We start from the raw sequence: 21,073 nt of genomic DNA on the forward strand, positions 1-21,073 counted from the left end.
TCCAACAGGCATCCTCAAGGCATTACTGGTAACTATAATCCAGAACTATTTATGTGATTTTGTCATCATCCGCAAACAATATATCATCTACATATATTCGTAGAGCAACACTCTCAGATTACCATCAAGGAGCAAGCAATGACTAGAACCAGAATGTCGAAATCCTCCAAGAACGATTACCCCTAAAGCTACAAAAACCAGGCCAGTTGCCTACTAAGGAGCACATAATTCCTTTCAGATTACTGTAACATAACAAGTAAATTTCAACATAGATGATGATGAAGAACACATTCTTCACACCTATCTTGGTTGAAGGCTAGCGTCAAACAGAAGCTACTGCAATAGAGGTGCCTACAGCGGTCCTGTTTGCAACAACAGCCCGTGCCCCATTAAAAGGCATCTCGTACACTTGGGTATACCTTAGCACTACCAAGTGAGTATTCTAACTCCCTAAGACACCATTTACAGAATTCACCATCATTCATTTATATCACCTCTAAGCCATATGCAAGCTGAATTTGGTCACAAGCAGAATTTGGGTATTACAAATTATTAGGCATGACTCCCTTGATACTATTAGGTGGAGAGCAGGGGCATTCTCCTATCCTTAAAGACTGAAAAAGAATGTTTTGGGAATGCAGGACTTGCACACGGAATCTCATGGTGTGCTGTCATACTCAAACTACTAAATGAAGGTTCTTTGGCAAATACATTGGCTGATTCAAAGCAGAGAGGAAGGGGCGGTGTCACCCATTGTTTACCTCACTGTTTTCCTTTTTTATTAATGATTTTTGTTTGCAAACATGATTTTTGTATGCATGATTTCACCATCATTCAATTTGCAGACATGTAGAAATAAAATCCCTTTTCAACCTGCTTGTACAGAAAGTGATTGTGATATTTACTTTCTTTCTGTGAGTTATCTTGTACAAGATATCATATCTTTGAAACTGATTCAAGAAGGATGTAAGGAAATAATACTCATGTATGCAGATTCTCTTCAAGCCATTGATCATACTTGTGTTTCCAAGACTTACAATTCAATGGAATTGCATAAACTGCGGCATAAAGGGCTAGGTCAATCGAATTTGATATGATAATGTTCGAGTTCAGTTGCTTTTCTGTTATAATAAATAAACCTGATAAAGTAGGAACTGTCCCTACCTTAGCAATTAATTAGTCCAAGCCCAACACTGTTGGATCTGTTTTTTTTTTTTAAAGCTTTGCTCTTTCATCAAGATTCACCATTGGGTAATTCCTCTAGTAAGGATCCAATGGTCATCCAACAGAAACTTTTGAGAAGAAAAATGATACAGAGCTATTAGGCATGGATTTATAGCTAAGTAGAGATCAGGGTCCGATTTCATCATTCCTTTATAATAAATGCAGTTAATGTGACATTTATATTTTGGCCAGATTACAAATTGTCCTTTCTTTTCCAGTTTGATGAAACCAACAATGCAGCAAAGTAGCACTCCCTGGTACTCCTGCCCTTCTTGCCCCTGAGTAGGTGCTCATAAATTTATTCTTAAAGAACCTTTCTTGAAAATACGATGGACCAACATTCATCAGTTATCCACAGACAACAATGTAGAACTTTAATCTTGCTTACTCCTCCAATAGTAATATGATAAAAACAAGGATCTTCACCATCTACAACCTCTCCGTTAACCTTTAGCTCAGATCAGCTAGTGAATAATTGCAGCCCTTTGTTCAACATTAGTTCCTATCATTCGTATGGTCATTGTCACAAATTTAATGTGTTCGTTGATAGTGTCACAAAACCAAAGAATTTCAAAGAGGCGTCCTAAATTATTGGAGTTCCCTAGGGGCTTGCATTATTTTCCAGAACTCTCCCTATGTGACTACAAAATTAACTCTTAAAGTCCATGGGCTAAGGTTCTATGGTCATTCATCAAAAATCATCTTGCACATCCTAGAGTTAGGGCGATCCACTCAAGTAACAAGCTGGTTTTATCTTGTATCATATTATTAGCTCAACCTAGTAATCCTAAAGACTAATGCTTTAACCATGTCCAAAGTATATCTTGTTCCACATCATCATCATTATCACCATCAAAGCCTTATCCCAACTATTTGGGGTAGGCTACATGAATCATGTTCTGTCATTCCACTCTATCAAGGGCCATACCCTCAGTCAAACCATAATTCACCATATCACTACTCACTACTTCCATCCATATCCTTTTAGGCCTTCCCCTTGCCCTTTTGGAGCCTTCCACTTGAACCAAGTCACTCCTCCTAACTGATGTTGTTCCAGGTTGACGCTACACATGGCCAAACTACCTAAGTCTACTTTCCCTCATCTTATTTCCTACTGGACCTACTCCTAAGTTCCCTCAAATATTCATTCTGAATTCTATCATTTCTTATATTGCCACTCATCCATCTCAACATCCCCATTTTAACTACTCATATTTTATAGATATATTATTTCTTTATTGCCCAACACTTCCTCTTCAATTTCATTGGCATCCGACAATCACATAAGACTCCAAAAGCACATCTCCACTTCGTCCACCCAGCTCTAATTCTATGTGCAACATCTTCCTCCAATCTCTCTAACCTCATGGACTATCGACCCAAGATATCGAAAAGAATCTCTTTTAGGTAACAATCTCTTTTAGGTACATCTTGGCCATTAATCTTGATCCACATGAACTTGCGAAATGATCATATTCTTTGATTGTTTATTATGAGATCCTTTAGATGATGTCCATGAAGGCCTACCAACATAAGGGGTGGCCCCTCGAGTCCCATTGCTGTCCTGTGGTCCCTGCCCATGCATGCATTGAACCATAGAAATATTCAAGCAAGATCCAACAGATATTAGATAGACAGAACCAACTGCTTCAAATACCCTAACTATAACTGCATTAAACCAGGAGACTTGATCTACTTGTCAAATAGGTCCATCATCAGTTCTGGCCATTTATCCCTATTTGGTTTCAACAAGGACCATAACTCTTGTGGGCATTGTTCCTGGCCTCAACAGTTAGACAAGATAGTCCATCTAACACTGGCTTCAACTTAATCTTAAAATATGCTCATACAATTTTAGCACACATTGAAGGACCCAAATATAGCATAACCCACCGCTGGTCAGCAATACATGTCATATACCATTTGCACAATTAGCACACAATATAATGAACTTGTAAAAGGAAAATAAGGAAAGCAGCAGGGAACCAGAGATGCATCGTGAAATTGTTCAGGAATGATTCATTATTTGCATGAAGTATAATAGAATTGAAAAGGGAAAAGGAAAAGGAAAAGGCACAGTTTTAATTTAGCAAAAGAGCATACAAAATGACAAACAATTAAAAGAATCAAATAAGAGACATGAAGATAAAGAGTATTCTCGTTTAAATACATATGACAGTGAAATATGAGCATACCAAAGAGGCGAAGAAGATGCTCAGCACCATAGATGGTAGAAGGGGAGATGTTACTATTCTCTGGAACCAAATCATGATATTGTTGGCGCTCTTGTTTGTATAAGAGCATTGGTCGTAATGCTTTATCAAAATAGCAGCGTAAGCCACTTAATATCTCTCCGACTGACTCTGCAATCCTGCATAGGACAACAGCACAAGTAATAGATTTTTCCAAGCCAAGGAATAAAACTTTCAAAAAATTAGAAGGCAAACAAAAGTTTCACGTGAACTTCTGAAATAAATATGCATTATGATCCTATGCACATCATTTCTTGTAACTAGAAGCCCAACAATATAACAAGAAGTCAAGCTAAAACACAAAGGAAATGTTGAAAGCGAGCCAAAGTCCAATGCAAGGATCCCTCCAATCCTTCTTACCTAAAATCATAAAAAGAACAGTAGCAGAATGCAACAATGAAACCGTGGTAGATGTAGAATTCTAAAAAAACAGCTTGTTTAATCAATAAATTTTGAAAACTACATAAATATTCAACACTGACGAAAGAAATTAGGATTTGCAACAGTAAACATCCGCACTTGCACAATCGCAACCATTTGTTGCACAGATAGAAAAAGTGATGGAGGCCCCAATTACGTTCGATTGCCAGCTTAATCAACTGATTTAATTAGTTCAGAGCCAATCAGAGTCATTTTTGCATTTTTTTTTTTAAAACCATGTGGGCAGTCCACCATTTTAAGAAGCTACAAACCTGAACCACATGGGGCCCACTTACCTTGCCGAGGCCACCTCCCCTGTGTCATAACGGTCATTTTTGTAATTATAACATTGAAAAGATTGAACTAGGCATTCAAAGAGTGCTGGCAAGATATGCTAATTGTATGCAAGCTAAATAACCACAAAATCTTGATAATAAATGATTTTCAAAAGGTCACATCTTATAGTAAGGCTCCAGGACTCGTGATCGAACAGAGACACCCAAAACCAAGGATTCCATAAAATTTACAAAATGTAGATGGCATACCCTAGACTAACTTAGAAGGTAATTCCCAGTAAACAAATGATTCTTAAAAATAATGGGAGTAAGAATATGAATCCCACTCTATGATCAAGGTCTGGGAAGGATTTTCAAACCTAAATGGAATGAAGACCTAGCAGAATGTATGTGGTTCAACCAGCTACGTTGACAGCAGCTAAAAAAGGGAACTTGGAAAGCATAGTTGCGGGGATCTTGGTCAGAAGGTGGCGATCTCCTCCTAGAATCTTGATCCGGCGATCTCCGAGCCACAGCCCGAGTGATACTCGCTTCCTCCCTGCAGGGGATCTCAATCATTAGGATCCCGGTTCCTAACTTATAGGGATCTCAATCCTTGATTACAAAGGATCTTGATCCACTCCTCCAAATTCCTTTCTTAATTGAAGGTTTCTAGTAGTTTATATCATTTCAAAGTGAATTAAAACGATGAAATTATTACCTATATTTGCTTTTGTCTCTTCATTTTGGTTTAAAATCAATAATATATGATAAAAAAAATCCTTTCTTGGATTTCATAATGCCCTTTATTGTATCTCACTTCAAATCTTCCCTAAAATCTTTTCGTTGATTTTTAATTATTAATATTTTCATACATTATATTTTTTTAAACAAAATGTCTTATCTACCTTTCAAAAGTGTCTACGCAATTGATGAACTTTAATTTCACTTTATTTTGTTTGAAAGTATGTGAAAATAATAACATTTTTAGTGATTTATTTATGCTCTTAACTGTCATTTAAAATATTTTGTTTATAATAGAAAATCTTTTATTGGATTTTACAATGCCCTTTATGTCTTTCATTTCTTAAATACTCAATTGAATATCTTTTCATGCATTTACTGTATCTCGATTCAAATCTTTCCAAAACCTTTTCCTTCATTTTTAATTATTAAGATACTTGTACATTATATTTTTTAACACAATATGCTACTTGAATCCCATATAAACTCTTCTATTATAATAGAAAATCTATTTTTAGATTTCGTATTATATTCTTATGTTTATTCTAAAATATTTAAAATCATCACCAGGCAGAGGATTGTTTTTGTGAATCATCACCAAGTTGGGGCTTATACAGATGCCGATTGGGCTGGCTAGCTATGTTATGCACCAGAGATCTACAACAGGCTCTTGCACTCTAGTTGGGGGTAACTTGGTCACTTGGAGGAGTACAAACAATCATTTGTAGCCCAGTCAAGTGGAGACGTAGAGTATCGTTCTATGGGTCATGGTGCATGTGAGTTGTGGTTCAAATTCCTACTATGGGAACGTGGTTTTACTATGATAACACGGCTGCCACTAGTATAGCTTACAATCCTATTCCGCATGATCAGACCAAACATATCAAGGTAGACCGACATTTTATTCAAGAAAGAGTTGCTACAAGAGAAATTTGTCTTATGCAAAGACAGAAGATCAGCTAGCAAATATTTTGACAAAGACTATTATTAAACATCGACTACAAGTTATTTTAAGCAAGCCGGGCATTGATTGATACTATGCACCATCTTGAGGGGGAGTATTGTGAGAGTGATTATTGAAGACTTAGTCATCATTATATTGCATTTAAGTTCTAAGGACTTATTTATCCTTTCTACCACAAAAGGACATTCTTGTACTACAAGTAAATCTTTTATAACTGATATAAATATATGAGAGGTGCTGGAGGTCAATATGACCTAATATCACCTTCTCTCTTTCTTCCTCTAAATGTCCTCATCCTTCCTCTTTTTCTCTCTCATTGAGCACTTAATCTCTTCATCGTTTTTCTTCCTTTTTTTCTCCTCCTTTCATTATTTACTGTTGTAATTTAACTATTAAAAACTTGTTTCAACCCATTGAATTCTTTGGACCAAACCTTAGTTTCTGGGATAGGCACCACTCTATCTCAAGAAATTTTACTCCAAGTTCCTGACAGTGGTACAGTAAAAGACACTCTTCACTCTTTGTAGTCACAAAAACCTAATACACATATTCTTGAACTCTCAATGGTTTTCCAGCGAGCCAAGGGAGATACTTCATTCATTAGTGGATTACCTGAACAAGATCAGGGCCTTTTTCTGATCAACTAGTAGCCATTGAAGATCCCGTTTCCGTCAGTGACGAAGTTATGTATACACATTGGTTTCGTCATGAATACATGACCTTTGTGGCCTCGATTATGACACAGACTCCCATACCAACCTTTGATGAACTGTGCCTCTTGCTTCTACAACATCAATCCATGTTCGTGTAACCGAATGTGTGTTTAAAAGAACTGCTTCTACAACATTAATCCATGTTCATGTAACCGAATGTGTGTTTAAAAGAACGGGGCATTAAGGAGGAAAATCATGTCTCAAATGTAAAATTGTCTTACTTCCTGAAGAACACTATATAGTCACATGTTGCCCAATATTACAGATTCAACATTGTGAATTACATAAAATGGTAAAAGATCTAGAAAACATATATAATAGTTCAAGAGACAAAGAGGGAATAAAATATAAATTGTTAAGATAGAAAAAATACAATAAACTGAAACAAACTAAAATTGAACAGATGAAAGAGTGGCCTGGCTGAAAGATAAATCAACACTTGGTAGAAATTATTTCCAGCCATTAAAAACTCACATGCCATCCTTCTTTGACCGGTAGTCAAGATATCTCTTCAAAATATCATCAACCGATGGAGAGCGCGGAAGTTTAACAAGCTGTAAGAGAAACTCATTAACACCAAAAGTATTGCAGAAGAGAAGAACAACTTTATCTCCTTCAGCAATAATCTAAAGAGAAGATTACAGATAACTCAATTAAATTTCAAACACTTGCACTTTGACCAACCATGTTTCTGATATTACAGAGACATGATCCCTTTTAAGCCTCTCACACACATAAATGAAGGAGCAAAAGGTTGATTTTGCCCATCACCAAAAAGTGGTCTAGATTTTTAACTTAATAGAATCTTACTATTTCAGCCCCAATACCAGTATAGCAAACCTAGGTATTTCCTTCAAGAGAGCTCATTATGCTCTAAGTGGAGACAATCTCTCTCCTCCCTGCCCCTCCAAATGCCAGCTACCCCCTAATGACCGAGAGACAGAGAGAGAGAAAGCGGGAGAGAGAGAGAGAGAGAGAGATGGGCAAGATAACAGTTAGGAGAGTAGCCAGAATGTTGGCAGTGAAAGAGGGAAAGAAGGCAGAGGGAGACTAGAGACCTTGTTGGGAAAGATTAGTTTGGTTAAAGTTACTCAGCATGGACTGATAGTTCAAGGGGGAAAATAGTAAATTCCTACAAAGATACAGGTTTATAGCAATTTTGTAATGGACAAAGTGGACTTTTTTGCCCCTTTAAATGGCCTCCATGTGTGTGAGGATGAAAAAGATCATGTTTCCATAAAATCGAAAAATATAGATGATTGAATTGTAAATCTGAGGAACTTGATAATCTATATGTTATTATCTCTTGAATGATATTATTAATCATATTACTAACATTGCATAATTAAGATATCCCGATTCTTTGAGATCATCATCATCATTTTAGCCTTTTCCCAGTTAATTGGGGTCGGCTCAGATTCTTTGAGATGAATATCCAAATAAATATACCAATAAACAGCAAGAATATATTATGTTTGTATGATATTTGGTGGGATTGATGAATCTGAGATCATAAACTTCAGAGAAAAAATCAGAAGGATTTTGTAATGAGTAGCAGAGAACAATCATGAAACCTCCCTTACTTGAATTAGCTAAAACCAAAGAAAATTTGGAGACACCATCCTATTTTCCTTTTATTTTACAAAATTTTTTGGGAAAATTTAGAAGTTGCATTTATTCAACACTCAGCAGAAGTTCTTTGCATGAAAGTTCAAGTTAAACTGGACATCAGATTTCTTTCAACCCAAAGCAATTCATTGATGTCAGAATTAAAAAATTCAATGATTTCATGTGAATAAAAACAATGACAGATCATTCAGTGTTTATTTGGAAATAATTGTTTTAGCCGTCTATGTTGATGATATTGTTGTTTTTGGTAATGATCAAGAAGGAATCAGTCATTTGAAGACACATCTAAAACAATATGTTTAGATGAAAAAAGTCGGTAAACTAAGGTATTTTCTCAGAATTGAAGTAGCAAGATCAGAGCATGGCATTAGTTTGTCCAAAAGAAAATATGTGCCTGATTTGTTGATAGAAACTGGAATATTGGGTGCTAGACCAGTGGATAGGTCTATGGATTCAAATGCAAAATTATTGCCTAATCTGAGAGAGTTGTTAAGGATCCAGGACAGTACACAAGACTACAAGGCAAGCTAATTTATCTTTACCATCACAAGAGTTGATATTGCCTTTGCAGTAAGTGTTGTGAGTCAGTTTATGCATACTCCGAGGATTCCTCACCAGGACGCATAGAATTTTAAGGTATCTAAAAGGAGCCTCGGGTCGAGGTTTGATTTACAAGCCAAATAATCATTTAGCCATTGAAAGTTACTAAGATAATGATTGGGTAGATTCACCATTTGACAGGTGGTCTATCACAATCTATTGTATATTTAATGGTGGAAACTTAATAATATGGAGAAGCAAGAAACAAAATGTTGTGGCCAAATCTAGTGTAGAGGTTGAATGTGGAGCAATGGCACATACTACATGTGAATTGATGTGGTTGAAAACATTGTTGCAAGAGATAGGATTTACTATTGCAATAAAGATGTCACTTATAGAGCCACTAATCCAGTGTTTCATGAAAGGATTGAGCACATTGAAGCAGTCTATCATTTTATTTGAAAGAAAGTTGCTAGGAAGCTACTCCATATGTGAAATCTTAAGAATCAATTGGCAGACATTTTCACCAAAGGACTTGATCGTAATATATTCCAAACAACTTGTTCAAGCTTAGCATGAATGACATTTATGCTCCAGATTGAGTGGAGCATTAATAATCCTTTAATCTAGTTCTAGGACCCAAATGCCCTTTCATATTTTGTACGGGCGGTTTTGCTCTTTTACATTTGTTTAACAATATATAAGTGGTTTACGAGGTACGTGAGGGCTCAGTTTTCAACCTCACTTCACTCTCTAGTCTCTCACACATCTCTATCTCTCTCTCTCTCTCTCTCTCTCTCTCTCTCTCTCTCTCTCTCGTCTCTCGTATCTCTCTCTTCTCTCTCCTTTTTCTCTTTTCTCCTCTCTCCTCTGACAAGATGAAACACAAGCAACAAAACATGGACAATAACAAACGCTCTTCATGTTCTTCTACTTTCTAAAGTCCAAGTACAGAAGTACTTAAAGAGTAGTTTATGCTCCAGCCGATCAAAATTAAACCAGGAAAGTAAGACATGAAAGCAGTTGATGAGATGATGTATCATGATAACAACAGATATAAATCACACCATCCAGAATTTCTTAAAAAATGATGCATGATTACCTTACCGAGCTGAGTAACAAACTCCCAGTCATCAACTAATTGCTTCTTCAAAGAGGCAGGAAATTGAATCTTCACATGTTTTTCTGGGGAATCTGCATCTTTCTCCTGATTGTTCAAAGAGCATGCGATTAAACAAAGAACCAGAAAGCATCAAGGTTCAGTCCAATAGGCTTTGATAAAAATGATGGATCCATTAAATCAATTACAACTATAGCAAAACGGTTTTCCTTTATTGTTGACAAGGTTACATAGGAATGGAACTTGAGACATAGTGCTATAAAGACCCAGCTGCTACGCCTTGACCCAAGCCCGATTCCTACTGTAGCAGAACATGTTACATAGGAAAGGAACTTGAAATGTAGTGCTATAAAAACCCAGCTGCTACCGCCTTGACCCAAGCCCGATTCCTACTGTAGCAGAACATGTTGTCAACACCAACTATATTATGAATAGATAGAGTAAAGAAAATAACAAAAAGCACATATTAACAATGGAACAGAAAATTGGTGCATTTTTTCCCTGTTAATGTCAAAATCCGCACTGCTCATAAGGGCCTTGAGATCCAAATGCTAAAAGGATTGAAGGAAAGGCGAATATATGTCTCATATTGAAATCATAATTATCATCATCTGAGCTTTATCCCAACTATTTGGAGTCACTTACACAAGTCCAGTTCCACCATTCTACTTTATCAAGGGTCATGCCCTCAGTCAGACCATAAGTTACCATATTCCTTCTCACTACTTTCATCCACGTCCTTTTGGGTCTTCCCCTTACCCTTTTAGAGCCTTTGATGTGAACCCATTCGTCTCTCCTAACCATTGTTGTATTAGGCCTATGCTGCACATGGCTACTGCACTTAAGTCTACTTTCCCTCATCTTATTACCTATTGGAGCCTCCCCTAAGTTCCCGTGTATCTATTGATTCCAAATTTTATGCTTTATTGTCTTGCCACTCATTCATCTCAATATCCTCATCTCACCATCCTATGGATATGTTGTTTCTTGACTGCCCAATACTCCGTCCCATAAGGTGTGGCTGGTCTTCAATAGTCCTATTAAACTTTCCTTTAGTTTATTGGTATGTGGTGATCGCATAGAATTCCGGATGCACATCTCCACTTCACCCACCCAGCTTTAATTCAATATGTGACATCATCTTCAATCTCTCTATTCTCCTGGATCATCGACCTAAGATACCTAAAATAATCACTTTTAGGTATTTCTTAGTCATCAATCTTAACTACTTTCTCATCTCTACTCCTATTATTACTAAACTTGCATTATGTATATTTTGTCTTAGCCCATGTAATTTTTAAAATCTTTAGGTTCTAGAGCATTCCTCCAAAGTTCTAACATTGTGTTGACGCCTCCTCTAGTCTCATCAATTTTATGCCATCCGCCAACAACATGCACCAAGGTACCTCATCATGTAGATGCCTAATTAAGTCGTCCATAACCAAAACAAAGAGATATGGGCTCAATGCCAACCCCTAATGTCAGCCTACGATCACTGAAGACCCACTTCTCTCCACTAGACACCCTCACACTAGTTAGCGCTCCCTCGTACATATCCTCACGACGTCAATATCTCTTCTACAGACTCCTTTATTTTCCAACACCCACCAAATTAGCTCTCTAGATACCCTGTCATATGTTTCTCTAAATCAATAAAGACTATGCGGAGGTATCTTCCCTTCTCCCTATACTACTCAATCAGTTGCTTAAATAGGAAAATAGCCTCAGTTGTTTACCTCCCTGGCATAAAGCCAAACTGATTTTCTGATAGACACATTTATATGCTTCATCTTGAAATGATGCTTGTAAATACATTAACCAACCACCTGAAAACCACTGCAAGTTCAAGAAGGGAAAGGGTCAATGAAGATATGTATAGGCAGCCAAAACAGACATAAAGCAATGTGAGGTAGCAATCAGCCCAAATTGACATAGAGCAATAGCAATAAAAAATATCAGCCCCAAACCGGTAGTGTGGTCTCTCTTCCTTTATGCCCTTCCAACTATATTAAAAAAGTGAGGATTCATATTGATAGATTTTGTTCTAGCGACCAAGAGAAACGATATTAACAGATTTCCTCCACTCTTTCCATAAAGTTTGGTACACATTTGAGCTTGTTCCATAGCATTGAAAGTCAGCCCTTATCACAAAAGCAACAAGCACCATCACATCTAAGTTCCTTTGGTATTCATGGTCAATTTGCATGTGAAATTCTGAATCCCTACACAATAGTGTTCTCTGTCAAGGATTCGCACGACTATGAAAGCTAGCAGAATGCCCTAACTGGCCTAAGAATCTAATCATGAAATACCCAATTACCAGGCTTGATAACCTTCCATAATGCATGCTCAGAGCATCTTCCAGTCAACGTTGGCTCAATCAACATATCAAATGGGCCCAAAGAGTTGTACACTACAGAGGAGAACGATTATTTTTTGTCATTCACCAACAATACAGCTGATCGTCTAGTCAAGGAGAACTTGAACTCCCAGCTCTGATGCATGTGGGAATTCCCACCCTACAAGATGGTTTTCGGCCTACGCCACTTTCCTTGCGAATTTTTCTTCTCAACAAAAACTAATATACATGTCTCAATTTGTTTTCGCTACTTACCCAAAAAAAAAAAAAATTTGCTTTCGCTTAATTATCAACACAAGTATTTTTTAGAAATCACCATACTTTTTCTAGCCTAGCATTAATTATGAAAAACAAAATTAGCTACCTAACCAGCTCCATCAAAGTTAAAGAATTACAGCTGCGATGAGCAGAAAGAAAGTTCAAGTAAACTTCAACAAGAAATTATCCGAGAAGGCAATGAATTGGAAGGAACTTTTATGATACAAAAATCATCAAGGTGATCATTAATGCAGGAGAATATTTCTTTTTCATTACGAATAGTTCATTAATTTATAACAGCTTCCTTTAGCTAATAAAAAGACGAAAACTATAAGGAAATGTGTGTAGGAGCATTCAAAAGGCTGGTGATGTGGTGCAGTCTTGAGGTAAGAAGCTGGTAGCACTCTCTCATGTTGACTAGGACTTTTCAAGTCAGTGATTAAGAAGGAATGGATGGCCAAAGCTCAGCAACCCAGTGTTTCATTATATCAACAATGAAACCATAGAAACTTCTAAAAATATTATATGTAAATGATGCTGCAGATTTGGTTCTTGAACGTAGACATTAGTATTTTTCTAAATTCATAAACAGATCTCATTTTCTCTAATGGTTCAAGATTGATAAAAAGAGGTAGATCACATAGTAAGTGCGGATCTGCAGATCATGGTAGATGCATATAAAAGAAACTAAGAGAAAAAAAGAGAAGTGGTAGCGGAGGTAGAGGTGGGGGGAACAAATGGAGGAGCAAGCAAGGAATTGTGTACATTCAACATGAGGAATTTGAGATTGCAAGAGAATACTTGAACACTCAGCCAATAAAATTGATCGAGAGTTGGACCAAATTATAATGTATTCAACTTGATACACTCCTTGCTCTTTTAGTTGCAAGAAAATTGCCACCAGTTGCCGATGCTTTGGAAGACTAGTACCACAACTAAGAAACCAAAACATCTAAGATTATCCGTCATGTTCCCATTTCTAAATTGCAAATTTATAACCCCGAAACATTGACTATTAGACAATGGTAACTCAATTCAAAATAAGGACAAGTTTTTGACATCACAATTTAACTGAAAGAAGAGGAGTACATACTTTCTATTTTTCTAAAATGCTATGGTTAAGTACATCATGTACCTTTACAATAATTTTTAACCAAATCCTCATCAGAATGAATATCCAAAGATAAAAGCAGTGTTAAATTCCATAGCTTCGGCAAGTTACTTGGTCCTTGCCGAGATGAGAATCTCTCAAAATCCTAAAAATAGCAATTATGATAAAAACTGATAAAACAATAGAAAAGCAAAAGTTTGAAAATGATGAAATTTGGTGTTATTTGCTGAAATTTCCATATAGAACTCATGTAACATCTAATGATATTGTATCCACAAAAATGAAAAGTAAAACAAGAAAATGACTATAAATCAATTGTAACTATAATTGATTTAGTAAAAAATGAATCAAATATATAAGTCTAAATTGTAAAAGTAAAATTTACTCGAAATTTCTAGGCCAATGCCCCCCAATATTCGCACTTGGTGTCAATCTATGCCCCCCAACCCTTGTCAAAGCTTCCCTTATACAGCCCATATGAAAAACCCCAAACTAGATTTGGGTTTCCAGTTTAGATCTAGGAGACTCGAGCTCTTAGAAAGTTCAGATGAATAGTAAATCTGAATTTGAAATCTCTCAAATCCTAATTGTTTGTGTTTTCTTGTAAAAACAAGCCAATGGTTAGGTGAAGAACCCAAAAACAGGCTTAGGGATCAAATTCCATTGAAGATCGACCACCCATTGAGAAGAAATCACAATCTTTCAAAGTCGGGCAAACCCTTGGTTGAAATCTTTGAATTACCAAATCCACAGAATTACATTTTTCTGTCAAACCTAATATTTAATAGATAAATCAGGAAAAGATCAAGCTATAGACTAAATTTGGCTCAAAGGCACTCCCTAAGGCTCCAAAACTTTAAAATGAAGAAAAACAAAAGGGCCAATTTCTGCCCTACCCATTAAACTGCAATTTGTAGAATACTCAGGAGAGTACCATATGGACTCACTCAATTACTATACAACTATGAAGTACTTATCCAAGTACGTATAGGGTACATATACATATGCTAAGGACGGATAACTCGCCTGAGTCCAAGTCGACTCTCACTAGATACACAATAGTCAGATGTTCAAGTAGAGTTCATTAAATATAATGACTGACTTTTCAAAAGGCAGTTTGCTCTGATAATCCGAATATACTAAATAAACAATGTCTTATGGTTCAATTATACAAAAGGTCTCCAAATCTGACAGAACCAGTGAATTTCCTTGTTCAACTTGGAACCAGTGGGTAACTCATCCAAATCCTTCCCTAAATCAAGACACGAACCTATTCGACCCCAAAATCATAACAAAAGATAATATAATAAAAGAATTGTGTTTTTAAAATCATTTGAAGTTTCTCAACCTTGATTGAATATTTTTTGTTTTTTTAAATCCCCGGGTCTTCTAATTTGGTAGTTCGACTTGAAACTGATGGGTGACGGGTTCAACACACCGGTCAGATTTTTAAACATTGATAAAGATTATACTACATGATAACAGTAACTTAATTGTTATTTATTATTATATATACACCATAACATAATCAATAAGATTATATGAAGGTATAGGAATGTAATTTTATGTTATTTAAGATTATTTGAAGGTATAGGAATGGGTAACATGTCAAATTGACAAGCATCTCAACAGAAACTCAGCATGCTCATAACTGTGCATCTCCATAAACAATGACGCTCATTATCAGATTCAATAACTAACACTACTTTTTGAGCAGCTGATAGAGTAATCACTGCTCTAAGGTTCTCAGTACATCACGGATGAACATAATTTATGCGATATTAGCAGTATTAAGACCAGATCAGACTGGGAACCAGACTTGGAAATGGTCTTGCCTGATCACTGAACCAGCAATAGGTCAAAACCTAGCACAACCAGCCAGTTCAACCAGATGGAATGGTTAAAACTAGTATTGACCAATTAAAGAGGGTTTTAACCAGTTTTTATATTGTTTATTTTTTTATCTATATTTTTCAGGCCAGTCTTGACCGGTGAAGTAGCCGGTTTGACCGATTCAGATCATACTAGTGCACCCAAAAGTAGGATGACGGGTCCAGTCCTGATAACATTGTTTCATGGTGAAGCATCATTAAGGTACTACTTAGGCTTGGATGAACTACGGAGGTCAAATATAAGTGCATACATCCATATCGATTAAGGTACTACTTGGGCTGGCTATTAGCTTTCATTCTCCTCAAGAAAACATGTAATATAATAGAGAAACTACCGATGAACTTGTTATGGGCCGATGAAGTAGAGAAAAAAGGTGTTCATCTATAAAATGGAAAACAGTGTGTCTCACTCAAGATGAAGGAGGTCTCGGGGTAAGGGAAATGGCGGATTTCAATATCGCAGGAATGGTGAAGTTAGCATGGAAGATTTTGGAAAATCCATCATCGTTGTTGACACGTTTCTTCAAACATTGATATTTTAGAAATTCTTCTATATGGGAGGTTGAAGGAAGAAGAGGATGGAAGGGGATTTTACTTGGCTTATTGCACTTGAAAGGCAATGTACAATGGAATATTGGTAATAGTCAGATCGTGGATTTCTGGGTGGATCCATGGTTAGTAGGTCAGTCACTATCGGATTTGCATGGTAATGACATTCAGGAGGATTTGGGGGCTGCTGCAGGGAGGAGGGTTTCAGACTTTACAGGAGGTGCACCTCAATCTTGGGTTTTGCCACCTCCAATATCTGATTTTTTAATAAATATATGGAGAGAGGTTGAGAACTATACTCTTCTTCTACATCACAAAAAGGATTCACTGATTTGGATTCAATCTGCTGATGGCCTATTTTCTATTAAAGGGGCATGGGACTTTATTAAGCATCATGGTTCATCACAACCTATTTTCCGTGCACTTTGGTCTTCTAAATCCCACGCATGGGCGAAATGGTTCTCATGTCTGGCCTTGCATAATCGATTGCCCACTTCATTTTTATTGCAGCAGTGGGGCACGCAGCTGGACTCTTTATGTCCCTTTTGTAGCAACCATGATGACAGCCTTTTCCATCTATTATTTCAATGTCCTTTTGCGCATGGTATATGGAGATCATTAGCTTGGAGATGTAAAAACGGTTTGTCCTCGGTACTTCTGTCTCTGATTTACTTAGGTGGTGGTTACTTTTCAAGTATAAATCTCATGGACTTCGGTATATTTGGTCTTCCATCTTTTTTACCGCTATTTGGTTTCTATGAGAAGAGCACAACAGAAGAGTCATTGAGTCAAGACCCACCAGGAGAGAGCTTATTGTGAAACGGATTACCTTACATGTTCAAGAACTAGCAGAAGTCAAAAAGTGGTCTCTCAATTTATCAGAAAAGGCCATTATTGGTAATCTTCAAATAACTTAGCATCAACAAAGGTTAGAATCCCTTATTCTGGTGACGTGGTCATTTCCCGAGGCTCAGAATTATAAGCTCAATATTGATGGTGCTTCCTTGATAAATCCAAGTTTAGCACGTAGTGGTGGAATCATCAGGAGCAGAGAAAGTGGTTTCATCGCTGCTTTTGCAAAGCCTTTTGGTTTTGCTTGCAACAACCATGCAGAATTCTTAGCACTTGAAGGAGTCCAGTTCGTTCATCAGAGGAATTGCTTTCCAATACAAATATAAAGTGATCCAACCCTGCTTGTGGATGTCATTCAAGATCGATGACGTGCTCCATGACGGCTAAAGCGATTGCAAATAATTGTCATATTAGACTTTCTTCTCATCGATGGTCCATTGCACATGTTTTTCAAGAGGCAAATATGGTTGTTGATGCCCTCGCTAAGAGGGCATCTGCTGGCCCCGATGCTACTGTGTGGCACCATAGACCACTAAATTTTCTTTCTTCTCTTTTATTACATAATCTGGTACAACTGCCCTTCTATAAGGTTGTATGATAATTGTTTTTCTCTGCTTTTTTATTAATGAATGACTTCTCCTCCACTGACTTACCCAAAACAACTTGATAAATGAATAGTTATAAATAAGCATTTAGGATAGTAAAGCATACCTCAGCACCAGAATCACTCTTCCGCTTCTTGCCTCGTAGTACTGTAAGAAAATATAACAGGAAAAAAAATTAGCACTTGTATGAAGCTATATTCCTGTGAGTTTGATGTCATGCAAAAACAACTAATCAAGACCATCCAAGCAAGTCACCATATATTGCATGAGTACTACATTTTTTACAACAATAATCACGACATATATAATGAACACATTCATAAATTTATAAACAATGTCATCATCAAAGAAAACACTCGCTATAAAAAAATAGAAGTTTTTAGAGGGAAGATAAAGGTAGGAGGATAAAAAATTCCACCATTGAAAACTTTCAAAACTATAGATAAACCAAAAGAACCAATGATACATGGGTTCCTCACCCTAGGTCCATACCCACATACGGGACATTTCAACAGAAGGACAATAGATACGGCTTGAACATAGCTGCATTGTCCATGCCAAATAGTCTTGAAAATAAATACTTGGAACAAATAGAACCCTCAAATTCAAGGGCCCTGATTCTTCTCATGAAGTGTAGGGATTCTTTCAAAAGAAAAATCCAGTAATAATCTATATTCTTTTAATTCACGTGATACTTCATTGAAGCCCTACCAAGGAGAAGGGTCGCCCCATTGAAATTTCAAGTTCCTCAAATCCTAATTACTCCTATATCTGCCACAACCAAACAGTTTTGAGTCCTTCGCTGAACTTTGCCTGATTCTTTATTCATTGTCATCTTTTGGGACCAGGAATTTTCATGCATCTGATACTTGGCAGTTTCATAGTTATAAGGATGTGAATATCATTTCTGTTCTTTTCCTTGGTATAGTTTTTTGCTTCAGTAAGATTATGGTCCATTCTTGTAATAGCTGTTTCCCAGAATCCTACTTTTTAAGGCTTAAAGAACCCCTCACCTTAACCATGTCAGACACTGACACCCATATACCAGTCTCCATGGAACAAATATAAATTATGTTTCATATGTGTCTCACTCTGATACATGACTTTGTGCAGGATCATGTGAGCAATATGTACACAGGAAAATAGGGAACATAAATAGTTTCACGACTGCAAATTTAGTAACATACTAACAACATTATTTCTCATTCTAGCATTGCTTATAAATTGTCGCTTACAAAATTATTTCCAATTGCAAGAATATAAAAACAATTATGTTTTAGCATGAAACAATTCACAAAAAATAATTACATGGCATATCCACCATTCTTCCTAACCTGGAATTTGTAAATCTCAAACAATAAATTCAGCACGCATATTGGGAAAAATCAGCAGAGAAACTCGGACTCAATTAAAATATTACAGAACACACATGTTATGAAACCCCTTTTTCAGAATTTTGGGCATATATTAATGTCTCAAAACCTAATATGCTAGAGAGTTTCAAGAATCATAAAAAGAAGTGATGGATAATATTTTCAAGACTTCCATAACAGATATCTAACTTAATAAAGATACATAAACATAATGCGCATGTGCTAAAATGGGGGCTTCAGGTAAGAAATCCAAATTCTTTTCATTTTTCTTCCACTTTTATATTCCAATCAAATAGAATGAAGCCAAAAATAACATTCTGACAAAGCCTATTTTAAATCTAGGTGGGTCGTGTCCTCTTGTTTCCTGGATTTTATTTAGTTCTCAACTTAGGTCACATGGCCGATAGAAGAAAAAAAGGGAAGTTGAGCACATCACACCTCCTTTGCTCAAAGCCAAGTATGGGGGTCACGATTCCTTTTTTCTCCATAATTATTAATATGTTTCTTTGGTTAGCCTGTGACAGCTGACATAAGCTCTCATTGATAACTCCATATGAGGCGAAGTGGTACACCCATGGGAACAGCGTAACCAAGCAGTGTATCAGGTGATAGAGGATCTGCAGTCTCCTTCGGACACACATCGCCATCTCCTCTTTCCTTCATGTCTCTACTTTGTCCTTATAATTTTATGCCAAATTTCTGATAAGGAAAAGGGTAATGTCTTAGGTCCATTCGTGCCACACAGAACTTATCCTATTTCGACATAAGAACATGCTGAAGGAAAAGAGAGATCATACCAGGAGGAAAAAGGGAAATGGCACTTCTTGGATTTGATAAAGGATTCTCCCACAACCAGCAATAGAGAATGTTCACACAGTTCAACCCCTCTCGTACTCTAGAGTGGTTCTTAACACAGATAATGTGGAAGTAACCAATATATATATATATATATATATATATATATATATATATATATATAAAACGAATAAAACACAACACTCTCAGCCATCCGGAACAGAACTCTTCATATAATGGTACTAGTAAAACTTAATCAAAGCCTCGAACATTTCAAAGACTGCAACTAGCTACCATCCACAAGGATCAAGTTGGCTTAAAAATGACGCCCTGGCAGAATGTCCTTCATAATGCACATAACACATCATATATCTAAGGGGTTTCCCACCACACATCACGAGCCCAAAGAATTTGCCAGACATTTCAATAGATCCAGAAACTAAAAAACCAAAAAACTGTAGAAAAGGAAACACCAGAAATACTGTTGGTCATTCACACGCACCAAGGGCTATCCAAGAACTAAGAAAATCCACTATACAGAAAAACAATTTAATCAAAGTCAGAGCAATCTCACACTAGGTAAATATTTCTTGACTTCCCTTAAAATGTGAAATATGATATTTAAGATTCCTTAGTTTCCAAAAGAAGAAAATCATTATTCCCATAAACAAGTTCCAACAACTCAGAGGCCCATGAGAATTGTATCTTATGTTCTTCTAGCTTCAATTTTTTTTGTAAGTTAAAAAATAATTTTACTTTTTATAATTCAGAGCACATCAAACAAACGATCGAATCCATTTTGCGATTTGAAGGAACGCTTTCAAAATAAACATCAAACAACTCAAGATCACTCTGATAAATGAATAAGGGTCAAGAGACAACAGAATTGCCCAAAAAATCTCAATCAGCGATCAAGAACCCCAATATAAATGGACCATGAAAGGTTTTTTTTTAATTAATTGCCAACAATGAATTGATTTTTTTTCATTCAAGTGCTCCAGTTCAAGTGAACCCATGAAACACCACCATTATTTCGTTAAAGCAGATTGTCATTAACTGGTACAGTCATAATCCAACAAGATTTGCAGTCAATACTCTAGCCATCACCCAAGTTAAACTACATAATTCCCTCGTCGTACCTTATAAATATAAACAAAGAAATGGTTCCTCCCATAGTTACTGCAATCTTCCATCTAAGGGGGCACTCGTGCAGGATAATGCTCCTGAATGCGTCCCTGCCTTCCAAGTAACTCTTTCCATGGTTTTCGAGGTATAGGCCCCTCTCTCCTTTGGTGGGATCCATTCTTAGACTCACAAAATGCATCTGAAGATAAATTTCTGGGTTTTAGAAAATCTTCACTCTGACTGAATTTGAATGAGAACTCAACGATAAAAAAA

At 36.5% G+C, this 21,073-nt stretch overlaps 1 protein-coding gene across 9 annotated transcripts in view; it reads right to left on the reverse strand.

The window, feature by feature from the left end:
* LOC18447270 (protein MRG1) overlaps positions 1 to 21,073 on the reverse strand; it is a 44,497-nt gene that overhangs the window by 9,189 nt on the left and 14,235 nt on the right. For 5 of the 9 annotated variants that reach the window (XR_002283229.2, XM_011629847.3, XM_088872400.1 and 2 more), the window contains 4 exons: positions 17,614 to 17,654; positions 9,864 to 9,968; positions 7,067 to 7,146; positions 3,420 to 3,595 (listed from right to left, as the gene is read on the reverse strand). Coding sequence is in view for 4 of the 9 variants with exons in the window: in XM_011629847.3 (XP_011628149.1) it covers positions 3,420 to 3,595; positions 7,067 to 7,146; positions 9,864 to 9,968; positions 17,614 to 17,654 (402 nt within the window). In the remaining 5 variants the exon portion in view is untranslated. Of the gene's footprint in view, positions 1 to 3,419; positions 3,596 to 7,066; positions 7,147 to 9,863; positions 9,969 to 17,613; positions 17,655 to 20,814; positions 21,000 to 21,073 lie in introns of all 9 variants that reach the window. The other 4 variants (XR_016059540.1, XR_016059539.1, XR_016059542.1 and 1 more) reach the window with 3 other exon arrangements.

The sequence above is a fragment of the Amborella trichopoda genome, chromosome 7, assembly GCF_054954075.1.
Source record: "Amborella trichopoda isolate Santa Cruz 75 chromosome 7, AtrichopodaSantaCruz75HAP2 v2.0, whole genome shotgun sequence".
Taxonomy (NCBI): domain Eukaryota; kingdom Viridiplantae; phylum Streptophyta; class Magnoliopsida; order Amborellales; family Amborellaceae; genus Amborella; species Amborella trichopoda.